We start from the raw sequence: 16,054 nt of genomic DNA on the forward strand, positions 1-16,054 counted from the left end.
GGTCCCTCAAAATCACTTATTTCAATGGCTGCACACATGATCCTGCAGACTTTGCCTGCAGGAGCTGCTGCCCTCCAGTCATGCAGCCAGGGGTTGATCCCAGTTTTCACTTGTGGCCTTGCACAGAGTGAGCACTCGGTGCCTGGATTTTTCAGCCCTTGCAAATTCAGTAGAACTACAGGTCTGTGGAATTTAGCAGTCCTTGGGAAACCTTCATGCTCCTTGTCAGCACATGCTTTTCCTCTTTGGTCTGTTTTCTGGTAATAGTTTCTCCACCCAAATCTACAAATACCTACAGGACCAACTCAGTTTCACACAAAAGAGGTCTTTACGACAAGTGGAGTTGGAGGCTTTTGGGGTTTATCAGAGTTCACTCTGTAGAAACTTAGCATAAATGTGGCTCCTTCCTATTAATGAGCAGCCACAGCTCCTCTTCCTGAAATCCAAGGCCACCAAGCTAGGAAAGATGAATGTTTAGTGTTGACATTTGAATAGACAGACCCTGTGGAGATGGAACAGCGCTTCCCACATTCAGCCTTGGGAAGATACATCGATTGACTGATCTGGATTCGTGTTTGGATGGTATCTGCTTAACCCCAGCCCCTCTGACCTACATTCATTTGGCTGCTTATCAGCACGGGTGTTGCATCTAGCACCAAGCTGATAAGCCCATCTCCTAAAGAATGGCCAAATATGACCGAGTTGACCCAAACCAAATACCAAATACTAAGTGGAGGATAGCTTTAAAGACTGCATTCCTACAAACCATTTTGCAAAGTGAAGTTTCTACACACTATGTTGGTGGTGCTCAACCACCAATTCTCAGTTCTCTTCTTTCATTGAGCCATAGAATAGCTTGAGTTGAAAGGGATCTTTAAAGATCATCCAACCCTTGAAGGACATCGACCTGTTGGAATGAGTCCAAAGGAGGGCCACCAAGATGATTAGGGGGATGAATGAGCTCTCCTACAAGGAAAGGCTGAAAGAATTGGGTCTGTTCAGCCTAGAACAATAGCGGCTGAGGGGTGACCTAACTGCGGCCTTCCAGTACCTGAAGAAAGATAGGGAGGGACTTTTTACAAGAGCATGTGGTGACAGCACAAGGAGGAAAGGACTAAAACCAAAAGAACATGGGTTTAGATTAGATATTAGGTGAAAAATTCTTTACTGTGAGGGTGATGAGGCACTGGAACAGGTTGCCTAAAGTTGTGGATGCTGCATCACTGGAAGTGCTCAAGGCCAGGTTGGATGGAACTCTGAGCAACCTAGTCTAGTGTCCCTGCCCATGGCAGGGGTGTTGGAACTACATTATATTTAAAGCCCCTTTCAACTCAAACCATTCCATGATTCTATGATTCCTTGCAATCCACAGTCCTGAAGCTGCAGAGAAATTTATACAAATCAGTCTGAACCTTTATACCGTAATGAGGAGATTTATGACTTTACCCTAGATGTTCAAATTGAATCAGGCCTTGGCAACAGCGAGTGGTCGGGACAGGAGACAGAGTCGCTTACAGGCTGGACCAACTGCTTGATGAACCCAGGCGTCCAGGGAAGTTCCTCCTCAAAAACGCCCGAAGGGAGCGAGGGCCAGCAGGCAGGCACACAGACCTGCGTGAGGCTGGCGGGACTCCTGAGGGCGGAGCCAGGAGGATACTCGGGGGGGCTGTCTCAGGTGCACACTCAGAGCTCCTCTGGGTAGCGGCTGCTTGTGCAGCACGGTCCCATCTGTCGCGGTGGGCTGCGGCACGGCAATGTCCGCCCGCCCCCTCAGCGCTCGGGCGGGAACTACACCTCCCGCGGCCGCGCGGGGCGGGCGCCGCCGCCATCTTGGGCCGGGCGGCAGGGCGGCCATGGCCGCGGGGCGGGCGGCGCTGGCGCTGTGGGCCGTGGCGGCCGCCCTGTGCCGGCCGGAGCCCGCCCTGGCGGCAGGTGAGCGGCGGGACGGCGGCCGGGAGCGCGGAGCGGGGCCGGGGGGCCGGGCGGGCGGCTCCCCCACCACCCCGTGGCGGATCCCGGGCTGGAAGGCACGCCCGACCCGCTGCCCGTTCCCCGCCTCGCCACCCCCGCCGCTTGTCCTGCTGGCGGAGGGATCGAATCTTTGGGCTTTTCCTTCCTGTGTGTTTTAGATGCCAAGTGGAAAGCGATAACTGGCCAAATTAAGAAAGCTGTGGAAGCCTATGAGCCGTGTGTAAAGGAAAATTGCAGCTGCCACCAAAGGTGAGAGACTGGTTTCCTTTCGACTGCGCCGGTCTCCGGACATAGGAGGGAATACTTTCGGCAGCGCTGGTGGATTGGGAATTAGCTAGGGAATATTTGGGCCCAAAAGTGTCACATCTGCAGCTATGGGACACCGCTGGTCACACGCCTTGTTACCCTTTGCAACTGGACATACAGTGTGTTGGCATTTCAAATATGACCACGCAATAAATCATACACATAGCTGGTGACATTTGGCTAAACAACCCACTTCTGCCTTCTCACTCAGTAGGATTGAGGGGTGGGGGTTGATACCTTTAAGCAGTATTTTTGTTTAAAGGAGGAAAAGGAATTTAGGAGTTACCATATTCTTCTGCTTTTAGGATTAAGATTTCGGATGCAGAAACACAGATGCCCAACTTTAAGCCTCCTATTTAAAATTATCGGATGTGCTCACTCATTTTGGTTTTGAGTGCTATATTGGCTTTTAAAATCAGATTAGTTATATTGAGCAACTGTTTGTACACTCTGGAGCTTTTGATCTTCATTGCTCTTGAAATACTGATGAGGGAAAGTCTCTTTTAGCTGAGCCTTCCAGTCTTTTTCCTAAATTCCAATCCAGATACAGCCTAAAGACATATGCTAATATTTAAACATACACCCCACCAGATCCTGCCCACCTTTGGGCGAAACACCTTCCCAAGTGGTTACAACCTCCAATGATACACTGGACACGATAGTCAGTACTAACATGAAGTTAGGATGGCTGTGGATGTGCCATGGTGCTGCACTCTCATCCTGTTCTCAAGCTCATCCCGTCTGCATCCCTGCCAGACTGCTCATGCTGTTGTGGTCAGATCATCCGCACGATGGCAATTCCTGACATAGTTTTACTGCTCTCTACCCAATTAGGAAATAGCAGAATTCTGGAGGTTGGAGGGGACCTCTCGAAATCATCAAGTCCAACCCCTCTGCTCAAATAGGGTTGCCAGGACTGCGTCCAGTCAGGTTTTGAATATCTCAACATTAATATGTCAAAGAAACTCCACAGCCCCTCTGGGCAAACTGTACCAGTGTTTGACCACCCACACAGTGGGATCACCCTGACAGTGTTTTCTTAAACTGAAACATTGATGCAATGTCCACCTAAAAGCAAAGGATGTTTCCTTGACTGTTACAATCTGACAGTGTTTATTACGTGCTCCCAAGCAGTTAGATCAGAGGACCTTTACACTAAATTTATATAAATTGCATCCTCCTGCTGTGTGTTCTTAAATTTATTAGGTTTGTGTTTCCATACTGTGTTCCTGGAGCTCATTGTGATGTGCAGAAGTCACAGGACATGTGCTGTATAGGCCTGTCCTCCTGGGCCAGCTTTCACTCACCCAGTGTTGCTGTGTGATGGTATTTCATGCAACTAGACTGTTACCTTCTTTTTTGATGTCTACATAGCATGACATTGTACGAGGAGCTTAGTCCTGGTGTGCCCCATCATTCGTGGAGGGCCAGAGCACGAGGCTGAAGTGAGCTGAAGGCTTTTACCAAAACATGCCAGGGTATGTCAGGTACTTTTGTGGGAGAGTAACTGGAGTTGTCCTGTGCTGGGCTTTGTGTTCAGGCAAACAGCATGTAGGTAAAAGTGTGAAGGTTGGACCTATGAGTCTCTGAGGAACTTTCAAGTGACATAAATTCTCCCAGCAGAGCTCCTGGAAGCTACATGGAGCTTGTTTAGCTAGAAGCCTGCTCTGCACACTGCAATAATTTAATGCTCAGTATCCTCCCTGTGGTACATAATAATGGCTGATGGTTTTGTTTCAGTGTCTGGAAGCAGGACCTGGCCCCTTTCCAAGGTGGCATTTCCAAGGAGACAATGTCAGATGTGGTGAGCCGGAAGCTTGGGACACACTACCAAATAATTAAAAACAAACTGTACCGTGAGCAGGACTGCATGTTCCCTGCAAGGTAAGAGCTGTGCAGATCTCCTCTCCCTAGCTGGGATAGAAGAGTACTTCCAACGCTACCAAGCTGGAATCCATTGAGTCCAACGGTATTTCAGAGGTCTGGATCAGAGCAGGGGCCTAGAAAGTAAACTATTAGGCTTAAATGTATCAGTAGGAAAGTGTCACTGTTGCACTTCAGTGTACAAAGGGTCGGTTGGTTGTGGGATCCCAGAGAAAGCTCAAATCAGGCCAGTTTAACAGGGTGTGTTGCTTCATTGGTGTCCATACTGCAGTGGGGCTTGGAGGCTGTTCCCAGTTTGCATCCTGGTATGGCTTAGGCTCACCATCTCTTCTCCCTCTGTGCACAGAAAGGCCTGCAAGAGACTGCAGGGTTCTGATGCCTTCTTATAGCTCTTTTGGCACGTGTCATTTCTCCACAGATGCAGTGGGGTTGAGCACTTCATTCTGGGGATCATCCACCGCCTCCCTGACATGGAAATGGTGATCAATGTGCGAGACTACCCCCAGGTTCCCAAGTGGATGAAACCCATTATCCCAGTCTTCTCCTTCAGTAAGGTACACACACCTTTAAAAGCTGAGCATTTCCAAGATGTGCATGTCCCTCTTTCTCTTGGGAACATATTTTTGAGGAAAGTTTTCTGTGCATCAAAATTGCTTGCTCCTTTTTGCCCTTTGTTTCCTTTAGCTTCCAGTTTTCTGGCAGACAGACTTGCAGATCGATTAGCTACAGCAGCTTTTCCCTTCATTAGCTCCTCTTCCAGGTCAGAAAGTGTACCTCTGCCGAAGTGGAATGATGCACAGCTGGATGGGATATGTGCCAGCCTTGCTGTCATTTGCTGCAATACCTCTGGTAAAATTGTAGCCGTAGTTTATCAGTAATATTAAGGATTTTTGGTCATGTCCGTTGTCATACAGTAATCTCATTTAATGTGAATATTTTAGTCCTGTTTTTGTGGTACCACAGATGGGTGTTTCTGACTTTCTTTTCTATAATATTGTCATCTTCTGTGAACCCTTTTCCCTTGGATTCCATTTTCCACCTGCAAATGTGCACACACACGCAGAGGCACATGCATGCATGGAGACCATCTCTCTTTGTTTCTCTGTTCCCAGACTCAAGAACCCTCCTGCATGTTTTCCTGCCTCTCAGACTCTTAAACCTGACTGTAGCATAGTGTCTCATCCTTTCCAGCAAATTGTTCTAACACCTCAAGCTTTGGCTAATCTTGCTTTGCTCGAATCCTCCACTTTCACAGCCTAACCCTGATCCTGTCCTTGGTTGAAGTCCAGCAGACAGTAAGATGCAAAGAGAAGCAAAACCCTATTTGGTCTTGCCAGTTCAAACCCAGCTGTTTCTGCTAACTTGCAGCATCTTACTCTGAACCCAGGTCTTCAGCTCATGCAATCTGAACCATAATATGTTCCATAACTATTGCCTGCTCCCTGGAGATCCTAAAATTCTCTCTAGATTTTCAGTGCAGCCAATAACTATGTTTGCTGCTCAATGCAGTAGTAAAGCCAAGCTGTCTTTCCCCTTGACCATTGCACAACCTTAACTCTAGCCAGCAGAACCCAAGATTTTCCAAAGCAGGTTGCAGGAGTTTAATCTTTGCATCTGTATTCATCATTCTGCTCCTGGGTGCCCTGCAAGACCCCGCAAGAAACGGAGCTCTACACTCCCTGTTGTCCAGTATCTGAACTGTAACCTCAACCCTATCTTAATTGAAACCCAGTGGAGCAGGCACAGCTCATATTTCACCAGCCAGTGTCAGGAAAACTTCGGGGTTCTGGTCCCATGGGCTTTCTAAGGCTGAAAGCATAAGGGATTGAATGATTGTCCTGTTCTGCATCTCAGAAGGTGACCGTGGGGCAGTGGTGGAGCTGACGTGGTTTGTTACCAGTGCCTGTTTGTAGCAGGACTGAGAAGGAGCAGATAAAGAAGCAGACACTCAAGTTGGAAGGACCTCAGAAGGTCACCCAGTCCAGCACCTTGCTCAGAGCAGGACCAGCTCTGGGCTGCATCCTGCCCAGGTCTGAGCATCCTCGAGGACAGCGTGTCCACAGACAGAATTTGACCTCTGTCAGAATGAAAACATATTTCCCACTATCTAATTGGAATTTCTCTTCTTGTAATCAAAGCCTATTGCCACTCAGTCTGGCTCTGCACTTCAGAAAAGAGTGTGCCTCCACCTGAACTCTCCCAGTAGGCAGTAGGAGATGGCATTTACATTCCCCTAAGCCTCTTCTTCCCATGCATGGACAAACCCATTCCTCAGCCCCTGTTCATAAGTCACGTGCACTAACCTCCTGACTATTTTGGTGGCCTTGGACTCTGCAGTATCTCCAGGTGACAGATAGATGGATAATTGTGTAGGAAGTTTATTACTAGTGCAAGGAAGTTGCCTATAGTCTGGTTTTATGGAAGGGTTTAGTCTTCCTTAAGTGCTGGCCTTCCCTCTGATAATATGTGGGGATTTAAGCAACCAAACAGGAGTGAGGAACTGGAATTCTTACATGACCTGGATATTTATTACAGTGAATTGTTAAGTGATCTCTAGGAAGGCTGGAGTGAACTGAGGTGTTGGAAACCTTAATGTCAAAGTGTCTCTAAGTGCCTCTATCTCTGAGGAGGTAATAATGCCTCTTATCGTCAGAAGAAAACATTTGTAGCTACACATAGGCACAAGCCTATAGAAAGGTGAGTTGAGCTCAGGTCTTTTGCTCTTTACTAATCAGCTGCATCATGGATTTCTTTTGCTATTTTCTACATGAAAGTCCTGTGTCATCACAAAGCAAGACAAGGCCTTTTAAAAATCATTGAAGCATTTCAGTATCGAGCTGTCTTCATGTGAACCCTGCCCAGGGAGGTCGTGGAGTCTCCCTCTCTGGAGACATTCCAAACCCACCTGGACATGTTTCTGTGTCACCTGCTCTAGGTGACCCTGCCTTGGCAGGGGGGTTGGACTGGATGACCTCCAGAGGTCCCTTCCAACCCTGCTAATTCTGTGATTCTGTGGTTCTGTAACCCCAGCAAATGGTAACTGCAAAGCTCTTGTGGCCTCTTACGGAAGCGTAATGGAGAAAGCCAGCAGAGCTCCCAGGAGGCATGTTTGTTAGTGGTGGGCTCAGTCAGTACACCAAAGTAGATATTACTCTCATTCTTGCATTACTCTCCTTTTTCTCAAGACATCTGAATACAATGATATCATGTATCCTGCCTGGACATTTTGGGAAGGAGGACCAGCTGTTTGGCCAATTTACCCAACAGGTTTAGGGCGCTGGGACCTCATGAGAGAGGACCTCAGAAGGTACGTTTTGGAAATGGTTATGTGTGGGGTGGGGGGAGGTTTCATGGAAGACAAAGATCCATCTTGCTCTGGGCAGCACTGGGCCAGTGTTGATGTCTAGGACCATAGGTCTGTCAGCCTGTGATCTGTCCTGCTGCCTCACATTAACTACCTACAGCCTAACTGCTGTATGGGAATTCTCCATGGAAACCTTGGATGATGTAACTGGAAGTTATAATTAGCTCCTCTGTTTGCAACCCTTTAGTAAGGAATGCAGAGGACAAACTATGCACATCCTTCATGCTGTCAGGGCCAGATTACTATCGGGTTTGGGGAGAGCAGGTTTGTCAATAAAGTAGCAGTTATCTTCTGCCTGCAGAAATCTCCCCTGACATACAGAAATATTCTTCTTTCTTTTCAACTACTTCTCTAGGAGCTGTGTTTTTTTCAGTGCAGGGATGATCCAGGATGTTTGTATAAGCTTCTGGAAGGCTAAAGGAAAGCCTTCTTTAGATCTGCTTTTACTTGAGTGTCATTGTGCAATAGGAAAACCTGGAATTATTCCTAAGAATCAAGAGTCACTACTGGGCTAAGACAGAAGATGTTTCTGGCTGGGAGTCTTCCTTTTGGCAGGATCTTTTGACTTATTAGCAGAGTAAGGGGCTGCTTCCCATGGAGAGTGACAAACCAAGTGTGCAACAGTGAGTGAACATAGAAACAAAATAGCAAAAACCACTTCTATGTAATTGACTTGACATCAGAACGCCAGGCTGACTCTTTCCCTTTTCAAAACCTGAAGATCTACATGACTATTCATAGCTAAAGCTTAATGTGTTGTAGTGTAACCGAGCTCCAAAGCAGTTACTCATCCTTGTGTTTTCACTTGTGTCACTGGGTTATAAGGAGATGCAAAGCTTGACCTGCACAGGTAGAGCAGCTTGGGGGTCAGGACCTGCATGCTCCACCAGGTGCAGTAGAAAAGTATGGCAGAGTTCCCCTGAGAGGTGGTGAGGCAGGTGACTGCACTGATCGAAAAAAATCCCAGGTGAACAGCTATTTTGAAGGACTTGATTAGGTTTAAAATGAAAGTGATTATGAAAAACAATGAACTCCTGTGTTTTAAGTGCAAAACACTAGGTGCGTTTTTTGTTTCTTGATTGGTAGTTTTGTTTTGTAGTGGGAAATGACTGATTAGAAACTCTCTAGTGGTTTTTCACTATCCATATTCAGTGAAGTACAGCAAAATAAGGCCACAGTGCGAACAGTGGATTCAAATCTTAGGTAAACTTTTCATACCCTTCAAGGTTTGGTGGGGGGTTGTGTGTGTCATACGTTGTTTTGAGTCACAGGTGTTCTGGAAAGTAGCCTATATCGTGTTGCCTTAAACACAATATTCACAGGAAAACCTGTTTCTTTGGACTTGGCTGAGAGTTTTTTTCTGCTATAATGAAGAAAATGATTTCCATCAAAAATGAAGAATGGAAAGAGACATCATGCTGTGAAAGCTGATGAGAGTGCTGTTTCATAGTTATATTAAATCATTTATTGCCATGTATAAAAAATATTTTCAGATCTGCAGAAAAATGGCCATGGAAGAAAAAAATCTCTAAAGGATATTTCCGAGGATCCAGGTGAGCATATTTTCCTGCAACAGAAGATTCTACCAACATAGGCTGTGGCAGCTCTCTTATGTAGAAATTTCCATGTCTCTAAGACCTAATCCCTAATTAAGTGTAACTCAGAGTGTGTTTTCCAAAAGTAAGGAAAGTGAGACATGTTGTACAGCATTGCACCATTAGTTATTCTCCATAAGAGTTGCCATTTGCAACTAGTTTACTATAATCACCTAATATTGGAAACAGAAGTTGTGATGGATTTGCCACATTATTTCTTAATGACTAAAACTGTCACCTCAGGAACCCGCTTGTTTTGTTCTGTGAAGGGAACCGCAGGGGCTTGATACAAATTTAAAGATTTAATATTGCTGTTCATGCTTCCTGACAATGTGAATGCTTTATGGGCTGTGCAAATGCTCCACACTGAATGAAAAGTGGTCTGGCCTTAAGTCGCCTGAGTGGTGGGGGATAAGAGAAGGTTCTTTTTGGCCTCTCTCCAGTGACAGTTTGAAACAATGTTAAAGCCCATACTTCGTTTCTTCCCTTTCCCCAGTAGAGAAGGATTTGACGGCTTACCGGGTAGGCTCCCGAAGTGATGAGGAATGTGTCTCAGGGATGTCATAACCTTGTTTTAAAGTCCTGTCAGAGGGATCACTGCTGAAGATGCTGAGCATCTCTTAACTCCCTGTGAATAAGGAGAGAGTTAAAGTGTTTGGCACCCATCAGGATAAAGCCTGAAGGAAGCAGGATTTGTCCAGGGAATTGTTTAAACAATACTGTTAAATATATAGTAAGTCAAATAATTTTGGTACCCATAACTCATTCTCTTCTGTTAATATACCCTTGGACAGAAATACACTGTGGGACACACTTCATAATGTTTTGGGGGCACAGAGGGAGGTCAGCCTCAGAAAGAAGCAGTGCCTTGAGTTGTGTAGTCTGTTAGCTGTGTTGAGTCATGTGGATTGGCAATTAGTGATAGCATTTCTTTTTCAGAACAAGCCCTGAGAGAGATCCCCTCATCCTGCTGTCCCGAGAAAACCCAGAACTTGTTGATGCTGAGTACACTAAAAACCAGGCTTGGAAGTCTGAAAAGGTGTGTAGGTGTTTGTCTGTCTTCTGAGTGTGAAGGCCAGAAAGGGTGGCATTGCAAGATGGCTTTGATGAGTGAGAAATATCTTGTTGAAGAGTTGTGGGTGATCCTTTAGAGTGGGGGAGGTTTGTAGTTCCCTTGATGGCCGCACCTCTCTGACAGATGAAAGGAGGGAGTCTCTAGAGCCTGGCAGGCCAAACACTCTTCTTCCTTCTACGCTTTTTGTTCAAGGAAAGCAGAACACATAAGAAAATGAACCTCTGCCAATCTTCTCCTCTCCCACAACAACAAAATTGGCCAACCCTTCCCCTTCTATCTCTGAGCTGCCTCTGTGGTGTTGTCAGTCTTTAAACCTTTTTCTGTTTTCTCTATTTCTTGATCCTATTGTGGATAACTTTCTGATAACTGTTGCTGATAACTTTTTAGTTTCTTGCTTAGTCTACAGTCCAGCTCTCTCCAGACAGTCTTGGCTAATCTGGTTGCACTTGGCTTCACACAGTCCATTGTCCCAAGCTGTTTTCCACTCTGTAGCTGCCAACAAAACATTATCATTTAATGTGTTTGTGCTGGCATTCACTTACAGGCAGTGTGTAATTTACTGAGCTTTTTTTCTTGTTTGAAGGGCTGGGAATTCTTTATAATCCTTCTAACAGCCCACCAGAGAAGGTTTTCTCAGAAGTGGGAATGGAAGGTTTTGACACATCACCTTTGTTTCTAACTAAGAAGGAAAACAAATTAAATCACAATTTGAAGCTTATGTTGTTGTGTTTTTTTTTTTTTAATTATCTTTGTTTTAAGGACACCTTAGGAAAGCCTCCTGCAAAGGAAATTCCACTGGTTGATCACTGCAAATACAAGTAAGAGTTTTGATTAATAGAGCTGTGCAAGGGCTGTGTGTTATTCTTTCCTTGCATGGTGTAGGGTCTCATTTTATTTTAAGGTCTAATTCAACAACCAGCTCCAAGTAGATATGAAAGCTTGTGAGCAGATATAAGTTGAAAACTTGGGAGGTTAGCATGACAAGTGCTGCCACTGGGTGTATGTAGTAAAAGAGAGAACCTGAAATCTGATTCAGCAGACATAGTACTAATTCACACTTTTTATGTTGTTTGGGGGAATGTGGTTTTGATTTACAAAGGTTTTTGTTCTTTAACTTCTTTAGTGAGGGTTTTTTGGTGTAATACTCTCACAGGTTTCTGTGTACAATATAAACTCTTAGTGTGTATGCACTTGTGTGTCAGATGTTTTGCTTTTTCTTCTGCTAGTTGTGATTCTGGCAGCCAGAATCTGCTGATATAAGAGCTCAGTCATTTGGCTGAATCTGTGTTTTTGTGCAAATGTGATTGACTTGTCTCATTTTGTATTTCACTAGACTGTAGCCCAGATTTCTCCCTTCTGTTACTCATGCACTGCCCAACTCTGATGCTCCCCAGCCCATCATATGGTGTAGGCTGAGATCTCCTCACACACTTTTGTTGTAGCCCAGGGTGGTAGGGTCAACATGAACTTTTGTCTGCTCCCTTCAGCGTAGGTGTTCTAGCAGGCTGGCTTGGCTGGGGTCGTGGATGGTGGGAGCTGTGTCTGGAATTGGACAGAGGCATTTCCTTGCTTCCAGACCATGTTCTTGTTACATCTCTACATGTATTTGTTGAGTACCTCATACAATGAGCTCCTTGTCCCTGCCTTGAGCTCCTAGGTAATACAAAGGATGCAAAGTAATTTAAGATTTACTCCTTGTCATTTACTGCTGAGCTAAGTTTAGCTGTAATTCCCATCTTGCCCAAAATATATACAATATATAAGCTCCATCTCACCCAAAATAGCTTTATTAAAGGAAGAACTCTCTTCTCCCAGCCCAAAATGTTTGACTTCAAAGATCAGTTATACGTACTGGGGAGGTTTACCTGTAGGAAAAACAACTTTCCATATAATAGGAGAAATGTGGGTTTGAAAAAGAAAACAAGTAAGCAAACAAACATCTCTCTGAGATACAGTTTGCTAAGAGAAATACCCCCTTGCCACATTCAAGCCCACTTTACTAACTTGGCAGAAAATACTGAAAACAAAATTGTGGATTCTTTGTTATCTGCAAAGTTCATCTGTTGTGTGCCGGCCCATTTAACCTCCTAGGGTTGCATTCCCAAGTTAATATGGAACAATTACATTCAGATTAAAGCAGAATCCTAGAGGAAAAAATAACCTGAGATAGATGTGGCAAAGCACAACAATGAACAGAAAAGCTTCACTGCAAGGCAAGAGAGAATTGGGGAAAATTTCCTTGTGCTTGACAGCCTCTGGGTGATCCCATAGGGTCACGGGATCCATGTTGTGACCTTCCATGCCTTGTTGGCAGTTGTCCATCAGGCCTCCTTCAGTTTGTCACAGGCAGGTGCCTTTATCACAGGTAAAGCCTCACACCTTGATTTTCTCACTGAGTTTTGACAGACAGCAGAAACTCACCTAGCACATCCGTAACTTCAGCTCACCTTTCCCGTGAGCAGCTTCAAATAAATGCGTTTCCTCTGTTTTAGTGACTGGTGTGCTGCTCAGTGTGAGGGAGGGCCCCAGCTGCTGCCTGTCAGGGAAGGTTCACTGCTGCCTGGAGACCAGCACAGCACACTTCCTCACACAAAATGTGTAATGAGGTCCCTCTCTTTGCTGATCCTTTTAAAGGTACCTGTTTAATTTCCGGGGAGTGGCAGCCAGTTTCCGCCTGAAGCACCTTTTCTTGTGTGGCTCACTCGTCTTTCATGTCGGAGAAGAGTGGTTGGAGTTCTTCTACCCCCAGCTGAAGCCTTGGGTCCACTACATCCCGGTGCGGTCAGACCTCTCTGATGTCAGGTGTGAGGCCTGAGGCCCCTCCATGGAGCATTCCATACCATGGGAAAGCCTTTGGGAAGGTGGGACGGTTTGTGTTAGGCCATGAAGTGCCTCCTCTCTGAGGCATCAAACGAAGACTCTTGGAGGTCATGGTCTTTCCTCTTCATCACTGCCCCCAAAGAATCTTTTGCTCATATTACTTGGGGAGTACAGTTTCACTGGAGTGTGTAGGTCTGTCACTCTCAGAAATCAGCAGGCACTAGACACTGAAATTTGCAAGTGGGCAGCAGAGATAAGGGGGAAGAAGAACTTATCAGTGGGCCAAAAATGTGTTAGCGCCCAGATTTCTGCATGTTGTCCAGAACTGATGTGAAACAATCAAGAAGAGAAGTTTCTTCTGTGCTCTGAGGTGAGCAGCACCTTCACTCAGCTGTAGACTCTTAACCTCACCCTCCCCAACAATTTAGCTAAGGGATGATGTTCTCCACTGAGCCAGTTGTTTCATAGCTTTTTTTTTTTTGTGTCTTCATTTTAGGGAGCTCTTGCAGTTTGTAAAGGAGAATGATGCCATAGCACAAGAAATTTCAAAGAGGTAAGCTGTGTGTTCTTCCTGGCTATTAGGCAGTCTTCTTCCAAAACATTTTCTTACACTACTTTTGAAGGAGTTGCCCAGCAAAGACAACCTAGTATTAGTAGGGTGCAGTATAACTGATCTTCTGCAATAACAGCAGGAGGGCTGGAGCACTCATAACAAGCAGGGGGAAGCAGAGAACAGGATTCTGTGCTTAGCTCTTTGGTTCACATGTGACCCGTGTCAGGAGCCCCACAGAAAGCTGGCAGAGGTTGGGAGCTTTCGTCTCAGTATGAGGCGAGCTGGCTCCTGGGAGCTGGGTCTGCACTGTGAACATTATCTATCCACGCTGGCAGGGGCTGGCTTCTGAAGCAGCATGCATCAGTGCTGCTCTAGCTGTATCTGATAAGTGAAATCTGATATTTATTATCCCAGAGAGCAAATACCATCTCGAGGACAGCGCGAGCACTGCAACTGTCAGAGCTGTGAGCATGAATGAAAATTGTAAAATTAAAATAGACACTACAGAGCAGCGCGTGTTGTTTCTCATTTGAAACAAGGAAGAGTGAAAGTTGATAACACATCCAAACCAAAACTAATGACTCTTGTAGGAACTGGAAAACAGTCCTGACTGTGCCTTGTGTGTCTCTAGGGGACGTCAGTTCATCACTGAGCACTTGGAGATGGAGGACGTCTCCTGCTACTGGGAGCACCTGCTGTCTGAATATTCCCAAACCTTGACTTACAAAGTGAAAAGGAGGAAGAACTACAGTGAGATCGCTTCTGAACGGCTGAAAACAGAACTGTAGAGACTTCTCTGTTTTTCTCTTCAGCTCAAACTGATCCCTGTGGACATCTGAAGATCAGTATTAACTTATTTCTTGCTCTCTCAGACTTATCTTGTGCTCTAGAGCTACAGAGAACAGCAGTAGACTGTCTTGGACATTGCTTCCAGGCAGTGGGGCCTGGTTTTACTGTCACCACAAGAATGTTAAGTAGCATGTTGGATTATGGCTCTTTAATGGAGTGGTCAGTCACGCCTAGAGGAGGGGTGTTAGCATTTAGACCTTAGTTACTACCTGTCTCAGAATGATCCTAAATCCCATTCAGTCAATAAGAAACCTTGCTGTTAATTTTACTGGACTTTTTACCAAAAGTCATGGCAAGGTGCGCAGACTGAGCTGTACTCAGCTGGCAGATAAATGCCCCTTTGTTTGGCAAATGTTTTCTCAGCTGGGTGATAGCACTTCGAGTATTAGGTGTTCTCTGACAGAAGCAGTTACTGGGATTTGGGGGTAATCTTTTTGGATAGCTTAGAGTTTATGTTTATGTTGGGTTTTAGAGGTTGATGGTAAGGCTTTGACATGGCATTGAAAGGATAAATGATCCTTGCAGAGTTACCCTACCTACCTCACAGGGGAGCAGCAGGTGGTGGTGATGTGACCATCATCAGTGGTGTGCTTGGCAACTGAGACAGAGGTGGTTCATCCTCCAACAGATGAGCTGGGTGCCTGCACAGCCCTGCACAACTGAGCCCCTGTTAATTATCTCTCACCAGCTGCCTGGCCAGACATCCTGGGATCCTTAGGAACCCACAGAAAGTGTTGGCAGAGGTAGATTCAGCACTCCTTTTTTCCAAAAGTGCAGAGTCTGCTCTGATCCCCTTCTGTAATCTTGCCAGGATTATTTTGGGTTTTTTTAGTTCGGGGTTTTTTTGGGACTGGTAATACATCTGCTCACTTCAGTACTCATTTTTCTTCCCCACAGCTGTGCCACTTCTTTTCTCATCTCCTTCATCCTGGTTGAGGGAATGTCTTCAGTCACACAGTAGCAGCTGCTGCTCACATTACCTATTTTGAGGTGGTCACAGGCTGCTTGTGCTTTTTGTGTTTATGCCCACCACAGCCTCTCAGCCCAGAAGGACTGCAATTCCTGAAATGCTCTGTGGCCCCCGAGGTGAGAGGCCAGGAGGGAGCAGCATCTTCTCTGGCACCCAGACAGGTGATCAGGAGAATGTGGGGTGGCAGGAGGGACACTGGAGCCTCCCAGGAGAGCCTCAAGGCTGAGGGAGCAGCACATGATACTGGAAGAGGATGATAGCAACAGCTCTCAGGCCTGTCTGCAGTCAGTGTGCATCAGGGAAGAAGAAAATTGCATGGAACAATAACATTAAGTGCACGTGTGCCCTCACAGAGGCCTGGACACATGTTTAGTGGGGCAGTGTGTTGGTTTTGGGACCAGTGCTGGGGTTATCCCACCCGGCAGAAGAAACAGAACGGGGCATTTATAGAGCCTGGTTTCCCAGGGAAACTGTGCCAGAGTGGAAAGGGTTTTCTGGTTTTCTATTTTGAGTCAACAGAGAGACAGCACTCCCAAGAAACTGAACAGCTCTGTATGATATTTTTAAACCATTTGTAATGAAGTGCTTTTTTGGAATAAAACAAACAAAAATGAAGTTTTGCTGGGTGCATTGTTGCTTCATCAGAAGAGCAAGAAAAGGTCTGCAG

At 45.8% G+C, this 16,054-nt stretch overlaps 1 protein-coding gene across 1 annotated transcript; it reads left to right on the plus strand.

The window, feature by feature from the left end:
• The first annotated feature begins 1,829 nt into the window (after window positions 1-1,829).
• POGLUT1 (protein O-glucosyltransferase 1) lies at window positions 1,830-16,002 on the plus strand. The gene is made up of 11 exons (XM_069025175.1): window positions 1,830-1,932; window positions 2,130-2,220; window positions 4,018-4,161; window positions 4,580-4,715; window positions 7,347-7,468; window positions 9,019-9,078; window positions 10,060-10,159; window positions 10,955-11,013; window positions 12,830-12,997; window positions 13,512-13,568; window positions 14,200-16,002. The coding sequence occupies exons 1-11, from the start codon at window positions 1,854-1,856 to the stop codon at window positions 14,354-14,356; spliced, it is 1,173 nt and encodes a 390-aa protein (XP_068881276.1). The 5' UTR covers window positions 1,830-1,853; the 3' UTR covers window positions 14,357-16,002.
• Window positions 16,003-16,054: the final 52 nt, after the last annotated feature.

This window comes from Aphelocoma coerulescens, chromosome 1 (genome assembly GCF_041296385.1).
Source record: "Aphelocoma coerulescens isolate FSJ_1873_10779 chromosome 1, UR_Acoe_1.0, whole genome shotgun sequence".
Lineage (NCBI taxonomy): Eukaryota > Metazoa > Chordata > Aves > Passeriformes > Corvidae > Aphelocoma > Aphelocoma coerulescens.

Bases quoted from the DNA above. Each gene is read 5' to 3' on its own strand.
- POGLUT1 (XM_069025175.1), top strand. From the start codon at position 1,854: ATGGCCGCGGGGCGGGCGGCGCTGGCGCTGTGGGCCGTGGCGGCCGCC. The intron at 2,221-4,017 runs GTGAGAGACTGG...GTTTTGTTTCAG, and splicing joins AATTGCAGCTGCCACCAAAG to TGTCTGGAAGCAGGACCTGG. The intron at 4,716-7,346 runs GTACACACACCT...CTTTTTCTCAAG, and splicing joins CAGTCTTCTCCTTCAGTAAG to ACATCTGAATACAATGATAT.